At 55.5% G+C, this 13,519-nt stretch overlaps 1 protein-coding gene across 5 annotated transcripts in view; it reads left to right on the forward strand.

The window, feature by feature from the left end:
* LOC127390480 (ankyrin repeat and fibronectin type-III domain-containing protein 1-like) overlaps nt 1-13,519 on the forward strand; it is a 248,294-nt gene that overhangs the window by 202,319 nt on the left and 32,456 nt on the right. For 4 of the 5 annotated variants that reach the window (XM_051632188.1, XM_051632189.1, XM_051632190.1 and 1 more), the window contains one exon: nt 5,291-5,419. The exons of the other annotated variant lie outside the window; for it this stretch is intronic. In XM_051632188.1, coding sequence (XP_051488148.1) covers nt 5,291-5,419 — 129 coding nt within the window. The remainder of the gene's footprint in view (nt 1-5,290; nt 5,420-13,519) is intronic. 5 annotated transcript variants of the gene reach the window in all.

Raw genomic sequence — 13,519 nt, forward strand, 5'->3', positions numbered from 1 at the left:
AGGAAGGAGCAGATGAAAATGCTGCCCATTTGCCTGCTGCCAAGTGCCAGGGCCGCCTGCAGCCACCACCCGGCTTGTCCCAGCACCTTTGCTGCCTGTGCTGGGTCCAGGGGCTGGCAGCTGCCTGCCAGGAGCTGGGAAGTGCAGAGCCATGTGCTGGCTGCTGAGCCTTGGGCCAGGGAGTGCAACAAGTGGGAGTGATTCCTGCCTGGGCTAAGATGTCCCTGACTCTGTGGGATGATGGATGGCTTGTACCTGTGTGGTGGTGAGGGCTTTGGCTGGAGGTGTTGGTGGAGTGCTGCTGGTGCTGCCAGTCCCATGCTGGTGCCGATTCTGGTGCTGCCTTGTGACCTTGGTCATCCCATGGCAGTGGCACGGTGTGGCTGTGCCTGCAGGGACAGCAGTGTGTCCTGCAGCTCTGGCCATGGCATGGCCTGGGTCTTGCAGTGCCAGTGCCTGGGTGAGACACTGCCCCAGCCCCTGGCTCTGTGTCCTGCAGGCACACGCTGGCTCTGATGGCTGCAAGCCCCTGAACTGCTTGCAGAGGCAGCTGTGATGTCCCTCCAAGGGCCACCACAGGGAAGAAGGAGGGCCATGGAGCCGAGGGGACAGGGATTTTGCTTGTCATCACTTCCCAGTTGTAGCATGGGGGACGTGGCAGTGAGGCAGTGCAACCCCCCCACCAGATCTGTCACCGCTCGTCACCTCCCCAGCCAGGGGAGGTAGCAGGCAGTTCCCCGGACCCATATCCTCATCCACAGGGGCAGCTCAGCGGGTTTTGTGCTGAGCTGCTGAGCTGGGGCAGGACGGGGTCAGGCTGCCTGCCTGCCCTGCCTCTGCCCTGCCTGCCCTCCACTCTGCCTGCAGCCCCACAGCCTCCATGAGCCAGGGGCTCTGGCATTTACCCACACTGGGATCAGATTCTAGACACGGCCCTGGTGATGGGACAGACACCAGGTCGGTGTTGGGTGGCACATTCAGGCAGTGCAGCTGGCATGGAGCTGTGTCCTGCCCTGTCCTCCCCCTCAGCCAAGCCGGGCTGTGCCAGCAGTGAGGGTCTGGGTGCTGCTCGGTGCACTCATCCTGGTGGCACTGTCACCATCACCCTTCAGCAGCTCTGGCTGCTGCTGCCCACTCCATGCCTGCAGCGAGGGCTGGGTGCCACGGCTGATACCAGGGGGGTGTTTGATGTGCCAGGACCTGCTACCCCAAGGTGTGCACAAAGCTGTGGGTTTACGGGGGGAATGTTGGGGTGTTGCTGTGCTCCCCGGTGCTGCCAGCCCTGCTCTGCCAGCAGGTTTAGAGGGAAAGGCTAGGATGCTTCAGGAGTCTTCAGGACTGATAATTATTTCTGGGGAAAAGATGCCGTGTTCTGCCTTAAACACTGACACGGGACTCTGAACATGTGTAATCTGGCTGACAGATGGCGAGTCATAGAGGTGTGATTTATGATACAGCACAGTAGCTGAACAACCTTCTCTGGTTGTCAGGAGACGGCTCTTCCAGCGCTGCGGTTGATGTTTCAATCGATGGTTTTCCCTGCATGTCCCCTTGGTGGCACGTGGGGACCCTCCAGGGAGCCTGGGCAGGTGCCGGCAGGACAGGCTGGGTCCACCAAGCCCCGGCAGCACTGATGCTGAGCTGCTGCAGAGATGCTGCTTCCTGTGGTGGGCTTGGTGTGTTGGTGACCACAAAACCTGCCCGGGCTGGTCCGTGAGGACTCCCATGCAGCAGACCGGGCTGGGGGAGCAGTGCTGGCCTTGTCTCCATCCAGTGCCTGGGGTGAAGCTGGCCCAGTGGCTTTCTGGGGCTGCCTGTTCCCCAGACTGGCATTTGTGGTGCCAAGTGTGCTGGTACTGATGGGACGAGGCAAAAAATCTTGCCCATCAGTGAAGTGCACAAGAGGATGGATGCTGCCAGCCTCAGGGAATGTGCCTTACTCTTCATGCCTCAGTTTCCCTGCCTCTACCCTAAGATCCCTAGCACTGAAGTTTCTCAAGGGACAGGGGCATCTATTAGTGTTGGGAAAGCACTGGAGAGGTCAAGGTGTGGTCCCTGTAGCATGCCCACCCTGTGTTAAAGGCTCTCACATGCAGAGCACAGACCCTAGGCATGACACCTACTGCTGCTGTGGGAACATCCTGACCCCAGCAGCATCCCAACCCCGAGGGACTGGAGCAGACCCAGCACGAGGAACTCAGGGAAGCTGCCCCACAGTGCAGGGCCTCGGAGGCGAGGGGAGTGGGGCAGAGCAGGCGTTGGGCTGTGTTTGCCTGCGTGCAGCCCTGGCAGAGCAGGTATGATTCATTCCCTCTCCTGCAGTACAGTTTATGTAAAGCAGCACTGTATAAATAGCCAGATGATACTGTAACGTGCTCCTGGCTTGCTAATTAGTGATGCTTCTGCAGGAGCTTTTGGGTCTGGCGGAGGTGAGAGGAGGCTGGTTCATTGCTGAACTCTGGATGAGTTGCTGACAGCTCTCAAGGGGACCCCTCTGAGTAGTCACAGCCACCTCCTATAACCTGACTGTGAGCAGTTGGAGGTGATGGGTGAACCTGCTGGGTGACCAGTAGGCTGGAAGGTTGGTCTAGGGGGGTGAAAGCAGCACCCAGTATCTTAAGATACTTGGTTACCTTCTGGCTCATATGTGGCCTTGCTCGTCCACCCTGGGTCAGGCAGATCTAGGCAGCACTTGCCCTGGGCTGGAGAGCTTCATCTTTGTCCCCGTGCTGTCCCCTAAGATGCCATGCCACAATGGCAGTCACAGAGAAACCACATGTCCTCAAGCACCCAGGTTGCCTCTCCAGCCCCACAGGAACACCCTGTCCTCAGGGACCAATTCTCCTTCATTTTCAGCACAGCCAGCACATCACCCTGTTTTCCCACAGCCAGCTCTTCTTGGCAGATGCTGTTGGTTCTACCCAGTAGCTGCCCCTTCTCTACCTTGGGCAGGTGTCTGGGAGACCCTCTGGGGTGTGTAATTTTCCCAGTGGTGTTGACAGCAAGAGGCACATCCTAGCACAGCAGAGGCCCTTGCTCAGGTCAGCTGCCTCCCTGCCTCTCTCCAGCTGCTTTAGGATTTTCCAGCCTCCACATCCCTCCTGGGAGCTGGTTTGGGAGGTGTGATTGTGATGGTGCCCAGCAGGGACAGGGTGCGAGGAGCAAACAGGACAGTGTTCAGGCAGTCACCAAATCTCCAGAGATGAATGTCTGTGGTGTCCTGGCAGCTGGGGATGGAGCTGTCACCCCTGCATGGTGACAGGAGCCTCCCTGGGGAGGTGGGAAGCTGGGCAGCATGAGGACTGGCGCAGCAGGAACAGCCAAGTGCAGCTGAGGAGGTGCAGCAGGAAGCCAGCAGCTCCCATCCCCACCACCCAGCCCCATCCCTGAGTCAGCCCTGCTTACCCCAGGGTCCAGCCCACACTGATGCTGCAGTGCCCACACCTCCCCACACAAGGGTCTGGTCCCTTGCAGCCAAGCTGTGCCAGCAGAGGAGAGGAGAGGTAGTGGGGAGGGGGCTAGGGCAGGGCTCTGCCTGGTGGGCTTCCACAAGGCACCTGGATCACTCCTCTTCCAACGCGTCTTCCTCCGGCTTCAAGCTGGGGAGAGCTGGGCTGCGGGTTTCTTGTTGGGTTTCTTTTAAGGCAAACCTCATCCTTTACATCAAAGTAGTATTTCCTCTCAAGAATGTAAAGAATGACCCTGGAAGGTCTGAGCAGCTCTTTCCCAGCGGTGATCCGGGAGACAAGAGCCTTCTCCAGAAAGCTGTCTCCACCCCGTCCCCAGCAACAGCAATTCATAAGCTGAAAAATAAATCAATAACCAGAGTTAATGAATTGAAGATGTCTGTGTTTAAAATGTATCAGGAAAAAACCTGTTAGCTGGTCATGGTTGGCTTAATAATTGTGAGGAAAGGTGGGGAGCTCTCATTTCTGAGAAATACCTTCTGGTTTTTAGGGGGTTTTTTTGGGAGGTATTTTGTTTGGTTGAAGCCAGTCAGGACTTGAGACAAGAGGAGGGTTGGCTTTAGCCTCAAAGTCTCCCCCCAGGTCTGTGCCTCATCCCCTGGGACCTCTGTCAAATCACTTCTGTCCCCTTCCCTCCCCTGGGCTGGGAGCAGCTCATGCTGGCGCACAACGGAAGGAGAAGGAGAAGCTGCAGCCACGACGGTGTGTGTGGCAGGGCTGGCAAACAGCACCAGATCCACCAGCCCAGTCATGTGCTCAGATCAGGGTGTCCCAGCTCCCCAGGCTGCTCCTCCCTTGCTCCCACCTCTGCTCCCACTGAATTGGCAGCAGGGACAAGTGGTGGCACCACGTTCAGCAGCAAACCAGGCTTGCTGGCCCTCGGCACCTCAGGCACTTGGGTCTGTGATTGCTGTGGAGAGCAGAGGGCTGAGGGTCTCTGCAGGTCTCTGTGAGACACTGTGGGTGTCTGTGGATCTCTGTGGGTCTCTGGGGTCTCTGCAGGTCCCTGGGTGTTTCTATATGTCTCTGTGGGCCGGGCACTTCCCCAGCTAAACTCAACACCAGCTTTCTGTGTGCCACTGGGCTCGCAGGCAGTGTGGCTGTGTCTCAGGACAGCAGATCTCTTCTGGAGTGAGCTGGGGTGGAGGCGGGGGGGGGTGCACCCTGGCCCTGGGGCCTGGGGATGCTCCTCTGTCTGTCCCCAGGAGCTGGGAGAGATGCTGGAGCATCCCACCCAGCAGGAAGAAGCTTTGTCAGTCCATATGGATCTTGCAGCTGAACCCATTTACTCTCAGGCATTTCTGTTTCCTCCTCCAAAACATCTCTGGTATGGGCTGATTTCCATGTCAGCCCTCCCAGGAAAGCTGGCTGGGTCCCTGGGAGCCCACAGGGGCTCTGGACCTCCTCTGAGGGGATGTGGGGCCGTGGCAGAAATCTGCTTTGCTTCTCTCCTTGGATGCTTCCCTGGCTGCCCAACCCCTCTGGGGCAGGCACTGCAAGAAGCAGCCAGCATTTCTCCATCACTGCCCATTCCCAGGCTGGCACTAGGAGCACACATCCCAGGGAGAAGGATCCAGTGCTAACTCAGCCTGCCAGTCTCCCAGCGTTGGCTTTGCTGACACCACACCATGGACCTGTGCTGCTCCTGGCTTGCTGAAGCCATGCGAAGCCTGCTCCTTCCCCCCAGGGCTGGGGCCACCCTGTCCCAGTGCCACGGACCCCTTCCTTCTGCTCCAGACATCTCCTGGCTTGGTGTTGTGGACCTGCCCTTGGGAGCCGAGGTGCTTCAGTGACATTAATGCCTTTCCTCTCCCCTCCCCCAGGTCGGAAAGCAGCCTCGCTAGGTTTGCCCACCGCTTGTCAGTTAAGCAGAAGCAGGAGAAGAGAAGGAAAGCTGAGTATGCCTCGGCAGAGCTGCCTGCCTTCCGGCCCAGGTCTCTGAGCATTGAATGGTAAGAGCTGCAGGGCAGGGCTGGGGAAAGGAGCTCCCACCTCCCCAGTCCCCCACCTGTCCCCACTGCTGCCACTCCCTGTCACTGTGCAAGGAACATCCCATGGGACAACATCCCTTTAAACCTCTCTGTCTGCTGCAGAGTCTCCCCCAGGGTATCAAGCCCGAATGTTCCCCCTTGCCCCAGTGGGGGAAGCAGTGGGGAGCCCAGGGTGGCTCCTTCCTTGGGGGGCTGAAGGACACCCCAAAACTGAGCCATAGGTGTCTTTCAAGGCTTCTGTGGAACATGGACATGCATGTCTGCTGGGCTGGAGCAGCTGGATGTCCCTTCCCACCCCTCACTTCTTTATAGGAGCCACATCCTGTGGCTCCATGCTCCTTGATGCAGCTCCCTGGGGTAAATGGGAGCCAAGAGCTAAGACAGGATGGTCACATCTGGCGTGGGGGCACCCATTTAAGGTAAGGTGCACCCTCTGGGACAGCCCATTTGCCTACCCAGAGTGATGCAGCCCTCCCTCCTCCCCCCCTGCTGCTGCAGCACCCCTGGAGCACCCTGTGCTGAGCACAGGTCTCAAACTGCAGCTCCAGCTCAAGCAGGGAGTAATTTCTCCCAGGTTTCCAAGCTCTGATGCAACAGGCTTGGGAGCAGATCATAGTCAGCCTTCCCAGAGTTAGAGGTGACCTGCTAAGGATATTTAAAAGAACTGGAAGTTGCATTGCTCTCTGCTTCCTTAGATGGATAAAGGAGGGGGGGGAAGAAAAAGAAATGCTTAGAAATTGTAAGAATGTTGAGTTTGGTTCTCTTTCTTCCTGCTTTTTCTTTTTTTTGGAGATCTTTCTGGCATTTATTGTATGTTCTAGCACTTCAGTGTGAGGTTGTGGAGCCCTCCTCAAAGGCTTCCTCTATCTGTGAGGTTAGTTAGGCATCAAAGCTATCTAGGTATTAATGAGGCCAGACAAAGAATTTAAGCTATTTGGTGACAGATTGCTTTCTTCTCCAGTTGCACAACTTTCTTCCCTTTGCTGAAACCCAGTCACTGGGGAAGCTGTTCTGCAGTCCATGTAAATCTTCCAAATAGACAAATATGTGGATTTGTAATAAAACCAATAGGAGAAAAGGCAAAGAACTCATTAAAGCCAAGCAGAGTTTCATTTTACTGACAAGAAAGATACAAGAGAAGTCAGTACATCTCTTTTTCTCCCTTTAAATGCCTCTTGGAAGCCCCTGGGTAGCATTTTAGTCCTGCTGTGTCAAGGTATGTTTGTGGCACATTTTCCCCCTCTCCATAGAGTTTTCCTGGGGAAAACCATCTGGCTGGTCTTAGTTTGCAAAGCACCTCATGGAGCACCCACACAGCAGCACAGGATGCTTTTGGATGGGGTTTTGGTGAGCCAGCTTGGGAACGAGGAGGAATGGCCTTTTTCTTCAGTTTGCCACGTGCCATCACATTGGACATCAAGGCTGTGAAGCCTGAAGGGGAAGGACCTGATGTCACTGCTCTTGAGGGAACACAGGCAGGTCTGGCTGCAGGGAGGACAACAGCCCTGTGGTTTCATTTGCAGCTGCAGACATCTGGAGATGGATCAGACATCCCACCTGGCAGTGGGTTTGGTGTTGGGACTCTCTGGCCCTCAGGGGCAGGGCACAGTGGAGGGGTGACCCTGGGTGGTGGTGGTGACAAGGAGCTGAGTGGGCAGGACCCTGCCAAGTTCCCACTCCCTGACCGTCTTAGTGGCTTGTTAATGCTCTCCCAGTTGCCGCGGGCAAGCAGGCAACCCAGGAGCTGTGCTGGTGGCTGTGCTGGGGAAGGGTGGGAATTTCATTGGCTTTGCCAGGCACACAGCCCAGTTCCCAAAGAGCACACGGATTTCCATGGAGAACAGAGCTGCCTCCCAGTAGGACAAGCACTCTGCAGGCAGGTCTTCTGGTGCCTGGTCCACAGCTGCACACATGCACTTGCCAGGGGGGGAGCACTTCCATGCAGCAGCCTCCTGAAACTCCTCCTCCAAAGAGGCCTTTTCTCTGCTGTGAAACATCACTTCTCTCTTCCCCTTAGGCCTTCAGGGATCCATTATCACTGCAGTGGGATCAGCATCCTTGGTTAGTCATAGAGTGATGGAATCAAAGAATGGTTTGGGTTGGAAGGGATCATCATCCAGTCCCACCCCCTGCATAGGCAGGCACACCTCCCACCAGCCCAGGTTGCTCCAAGCCCCATCCAACCTGCCCTTCAACACTGCCAGGGATGGGGCAGCCACAGCTTCCCTGGGCAACCTGGGCCAGGCTTTCACCACCCTCACACTTAAGAATTTCTTCCAAATGTCTCATCTCAATCTCCCCTCTTTCAGCTTGAAACCATTCCACCTCATCCCATCCCTCCCTGCCCTTGTCCCAAGCCCCTCCCCAGCTTTCCTGGAGCCCCTTCAGGCACTGGAAGGTGCTCTAAGGTCTCCCTGAATCCTTCTCCTCTCCAGGCTGAACACCCCAACTTGCTCAGCCTGTCTCCAAGAGCAGAGCTGCTCCAGCCCTCTGATCATCTCTCTCCAACATCTCTGTGTCCTTCCTGTGTAGGGGGCTCCAGAACTGGACCCAGCCTTGCAGGGGGGTCTCAGCAGAGCAGAGTAGTCACTCCAAAGTCTCGTGCTGCTCACAGGGGAAGGGCCCTTGGAGTTGGGCATGTTCCTACCCTTGCTGTCCCCACACCATGCACAGGATGGCAGACAAGGCTGCTGGGAGCTGTGGCCCTACAGAAAGCATGGCTGATGCCCTTGCGGACCTACAGATGCCTCATGTGGCTTCCAGAGCAGTTATCTGCATGCATCAAATCTGTAGCTTAACCCAAGGTCACCACTGCACCCTTCTACCTGCTTTGGTGCAGAGGGTGAATGTCCATGCTGTGTGTGATGGGGGGTTCAGCTCATCCCATGAGGGCAGGAGGAGGGTGGAAAAGTGATGGACTGTGTTCTCCCAAATCAGCAGCTCTGGAGAATCCTGTCCATCTTAATGCCAAGGCTTGAAGGCAAGGAAGGGCTTGTGGAGATTATAAGGACAAAATCATCAGTGCCCATTGCTTTGAAAAGATGGGTGTCACTCTGGTGGAGGGATGAATGTTTTCTGCCTGGAATTCCATCAGCCCAACCCTCCATGTCTCTGCCATGGCAGAAACCATCCTTACCTCTCATCCCCATACAAGACAAGCTGAGCCAGTTTCCCAGTGTTCCCAGCTGCTCAAGTGCTCGTGTAGGGCTGGGTGGAGATGAGGTAGAAGAGAAGGAGCTTTACAGCATTGCAGTGTATGCCTGACACTGTGTCCCACATGCTGAGGTACGATGGGGACAACAGATCCCATCATATCCCCTCAGCCCCTCTCCCTGGGGACATCTCGAAGCCCTGTGAGTCCCTGGACACCAGCATTTCTCTGGGCCAGGAGGTGTGGTTGTGAGGTGGGGAATGTCCTGCACTGCCCACCCAGCAGCACAGGGCTGCTCCAGTTATGGGTCTGCTGGGTCTGTGTGTCCACCAGAGCAGATCTCCCCTCTCACCAGGTGGGAGGTGGGCACGGGGTGTGTTTCTGCCTGGGCACAAGGCAGCTTTGTTCCCATGGCACGTGCTGCGTGGCAGCAGCGAGTGAAGCCTCGTTAGTTCCACTTATTAAAAAAAATAATTGCTGGAGGGGAGAGAGAGAGAGAGAGAGAAGGCAGGGAAAAAGTGAAGTATTGAGGAAACACTTATTTCATTCATATGTTGTTTACTGAAATAAACACTTCATTATTAGGCTTTTTTTTTTTTTTTTTTTTAGGCTATTTCTTTTTTTCCAAGCCTGTGCCACAAAGTCCCCAGTGTTAAGGGCCCAGGAACGTGTCATATCACCTCAGCCCATTGCTCCCGTGAGCTGGGGTCTTGCTGCTGGGAGCTTCTGGGAGAGAAGCACCATGGGGAGTGGGACAGAGTTAGGCTTTCCAAGGCCTGGAGGAGAAACCTGGGGGCTGCTCCTGACAGGTTTTATTTAGCTTTGCTGATCCCTTTCTCGTCCCCTTTGCTGGTTGGTGCATGCTGGGGCTCCTGGGACACTGAGGCAGCTTGAGCTCCAAGCGAGGCAAAAACTGGAAGTTGAGGCAAGGAATTATTTTGGGCCTGATTTATTAAAGCTCTGCTTTCTGCTGGTCTGTGATACTGCTCTAGCTTAAATAGCATGAAGGCATGTGAGACAAAAGCACTCTTTATTTGAAGCTCACCACCTTCTGCTGTAGGAGTGAACAAGTCAGAAGCTGGCAGCTCCCATGGAGCCTTCCTGCTGTCCTACAGCACACCCAAAGCAATCCCTTCTCTCCCCCCTTAGGGTGGATCAAGGCAAAAAGAGCCTCCTCTCTCCTTGTGCGTGGTGCTGGAGTAACAATCCACGTTTGTCTTTCCTCTTAAGTGAGTCTTAATCCAATAAAAGGGCTGCAGCCTGCTGGTTTACTCTGGTGTGTGTGGAGCCTGGGAGCCTCTGGCCTACTCTTGCATCCTTCCAGCTCTGGTGCTGATCAGCAGTTCCAGCCCCAGCAGGTTTGTCCTCCTGGCATCCATCTATCTCCTTTATTCTTGCCTACCTCTTGGTCTGCTTTTCCTTCTTCCATTTGTTCCTCTGCTTCTCTTCCCTGCCATGATAACCTCTTGTTGTCCACCCTGATTTTCCTCTCTTTTTTCTTTTTCTTGATCATTAATTTCTACTTTCTGCCTTTTCTATTTGGGCACTTGGGAGTTTTTCCTGTCAGACAGCCTCCCTGCCATCCATGGCTGGAATAGCCTATTCCCATGGTGGCTCAGGAAAAATGCAGCACATTCCTTGCTTCCCCCATCCCGTTATCTCGGTTCTGCTCATTGGCTGCCTACCACGAGCTGTTAAAGCAAGGCTGGCAGGAGCATGTCTGGTGGTTAGACATGGAAGGAGGCAGCCAGCCGGGCTCATTCCTGCCTCTTGTTTTGCTGCCTGACCCCTGGCACGTCACTGAATCCCAGCTCCTCACTTCCCCTCTGCCTAAGAGGAGGATGTGCAGAGATCTGCCTGCCCAGCAGCTCTGAGCCTGGACCATGGCTGCCCAGATGAGGTGTGGAGTGGTTTCCCTGTGATGTCCCACCACTGGGGCTGGGTGTAATAACTGGCAGGCATCCCTCTGCAATGACACCCAAGTGCCAGGAGGGCAGGAGCAGCAGCTGCCAGGCACGGGGACGGCGCTGGCACCGTCGGGCTGGCAGGGGCAGCACATGCTGTTCTCTGCCCCATCTTTCAGGTTTGGTTCTAAAGCACGAGGTTTTCAGTGGAAGTCTTCCCATGAAAAGTTATTTAACATTTTACCATGCAGTAATATTTCCCCTTTGGGTTTTAAGTGGGCTTGGGTGGTGTGTAAACTCTCCCAGAATTGATGTGCTGGGTGTGAAGTCTCTGCTCCGGAGGTGCCTGGCAGTCCTCGGCCTCCTGTAGCTGCTGTCAGCTGTCGTGGGCAGGCAGCATGGTGACAGTGACCTGTCCCCATTGGCAGGCTCCTCGTGCCATGGTCTTGGGGCCCCTGGGAGGTGCTGAGCTGCTGGCTGATCCGACTGTTCCCGAGCACTGGAGAGCTGCTACTGCCAACCGGGACGGGAGCCCTGGCTGTGTCCATGGCAGTGGGCTACGGTTGTGCAGGACTTTCCAAGGGCTCTTTGCTTGACAAGCACCCGTGTGCCAGGGGCAGCCAGCACCAAGCGAGTTGTCAGCAGCTTTTTGGGAGACAAGGGAGGAGCAGCACCATCCAGACAGAGGGCTCAGAGTTCCTCTGGGTTTCACAGTCCTGCTTGAGCTGTCTTACTCCTGACTTACACCACACATCCAAGAGGAGGCTTGGAGCTGCTTCTCTTCCCAGCTGTGGAAGCTCTTAGCCTGAGTGAGGGAAAATAAGAGGGCAAACCAGGCCCTGAGGCTTCCAGTGGGAGGGGAGGAGTGCCAAGGCATGGGAGCTGTGTGGGCACCAGGGAGCCAAAGGATCCTGTGGACAGGCTGAGGTGTGGGCACCACATCTGCCCCAGCCATGGTGAGGGGTGGCCAGCCTTGCCCAGAGCTTCACCTCCCCATCCCAGCATGGCTCAGGGCGAAGCAGAGTCAGCCCTGGCTGGGCTCTGCTGAGCACAGGCCCTGGGCAGCCTGGCCCAGCCTTGAAACGGGACGCCAGGCGCTTTGTCTCGACCGGGAGCACTTTAAGCCCTCGCTCGGGAACAATGGCCAAGCTATGGGGTCATTTGTTCTGGTATTTCAGCAGCTCCTCATGATTTATGGGATGTTTTGTTCTGCTGCTTGTCTTAGCTTCCCCCTCTCCACCCTCCCCGTCTCCATCTCAGCTCCTCCTCCCCCTGCTCCCAATTCCCCTAATAGCTGTGGAGCCTCTGCCTTATGAAGTCATGGTATCTGGGACTTACTGAATTAGCTGCATGGGACCTGGATGTCCACGTTGCACCATGGTCTGCCGGGGCATCCTGGCTGCCCGGGGACAGCCCAAGGGCTTCGGACAGCCTGAGCTTCCCCCCAGCCTGGCAGATGGATGTTGCCATCAGCAGGCCACTAGAAAGTCAGTTTATGGGTGATAAATGTGGTTAAGAGGAGCTGCAGCCCCCCCAGAGGAGGACAGACCTGTCTGTGGGACCCTCTGTACCAGGGCAGGAGGGGGCACCTGGCTGCCCACTCCCAGAGTCACCATCCCCTCATCCTCCCTGGACACCTCCATGGGCAAGGTGGGCACCAGTTAGGGAGCCCCAGAGCTTTCAGTGTTTAACTAGGCATGTGATTCAAGAGCCTGGCTCTGTCCCCCGCACACTGAGGATGGCCATGGTCAGTGCCCCTGGTGCACAGAAGGAGCAGGAGGTCACCCTGCCCCAGAGCTGGTGGGACAGTGACTCATCAGTGACTGCAAGGGACTTACTGGTGGGGATGGGGAGGAGCAAGCCCTCAAAACCTCTCCCTGGAAGTTGAGTTTGCCTTTAGGAAAGCATTGGAAAGGAATGATGTATTTGTGAAAAATCACCTTTTATCCTCATTACCTGAGAGTCATCTGCAAACAGAGGCTCAAGGGGAGCTGCTGCTCATGGTGCTACCAGTGCTTCTGTGGCTGGTCCTCAGCCCAGGCAGGGCTTTGCACTGGCACAACAGTTGTGGTCCATGTGGCTCCACTGCTTCTGGTTGGGGGGTGGGTGAGAAAGGAGGGCAGCACAGGACAAGGTCAGGGCCTGCCAAACCCTGTGCAAGGCTTGTGCCTCCACTCCTGGTGTCACTGAGGCTAAAACCCATCGGCCTGGGTTTCTCCTTGTCTGGGGAGAGGTAGCTTGGCTGGTGACAATGATGAGGCTGAAGAGGCTGGGAGAACCAAAGGCTGGATCTTCTCTGTATGCACTGTTGGGACATGCTGCCATAGGCACTGGCTCCAGCAGGTCCAGTGGTCCCATCTGCATTCGTTTCTCATCTCACTTCAGCAGGAAAAATTGAACCCTCTGGGAAAGTTACAGAAGGAAAATGTTGAGAGAAGAGTGATTTCCAGGTTCTCCCTGTCTGGGACAGGAGCCCTCAGCCAGATCCCTTCCTCACTGTGAGCACAGGAAGAAAATATAATTTATTTAAAAGACAAATGTAAAATGTTGTGTTGATGTGTTTTTCTGGCCGCTTCCCTCTGCTGGTGGCTGATACCTCCAAGCCCTGCTAAGATTATTTCTCAGCACATCACATCCATTATCCTCAGCACACTTTGGTTTCTACCAAGTAGCCTGTTCAGAATCAGAATCATTTAGGTTGGAAAAGACCCTTACAGTCATCAATCCAACCATAAACCTAATCCTGTCAAGTCTCCATTTGCCTGATTTGTTTGGTTTTATTCTCATCATGTCTCTGTCATTCCCCATGGTGTGGATCTGCAAAGCAGGGTGGATGACTTGTTCCCCCTGAGGAGTGTGGAAGATGCTCTTCATCCTGCAGGATCTCCACTGGTTCTTCACCATGGATGTGTCCATGCCAAGAAAGGTGCCAGTTGCCTGGATCTGTACAGCAGGCAGCCCAAGCCCCATGGTTATGCTGGGGGAAAAGTGCAGAGATGCCTTTTA

Source organism: Apus apus, chromosome 14 (assembly GCF_020740795.1).
Source record: "Apus apus isolate bApuApu2 chromosome 14, bApuApu2.pri.cur, whole genome shotgun sequence".
Taxonomy (NCBI): Eukaryota; Metazoa; Chordata; class Aves; order Apodiformes; family Apodidae; genus Apus; species Apus apus.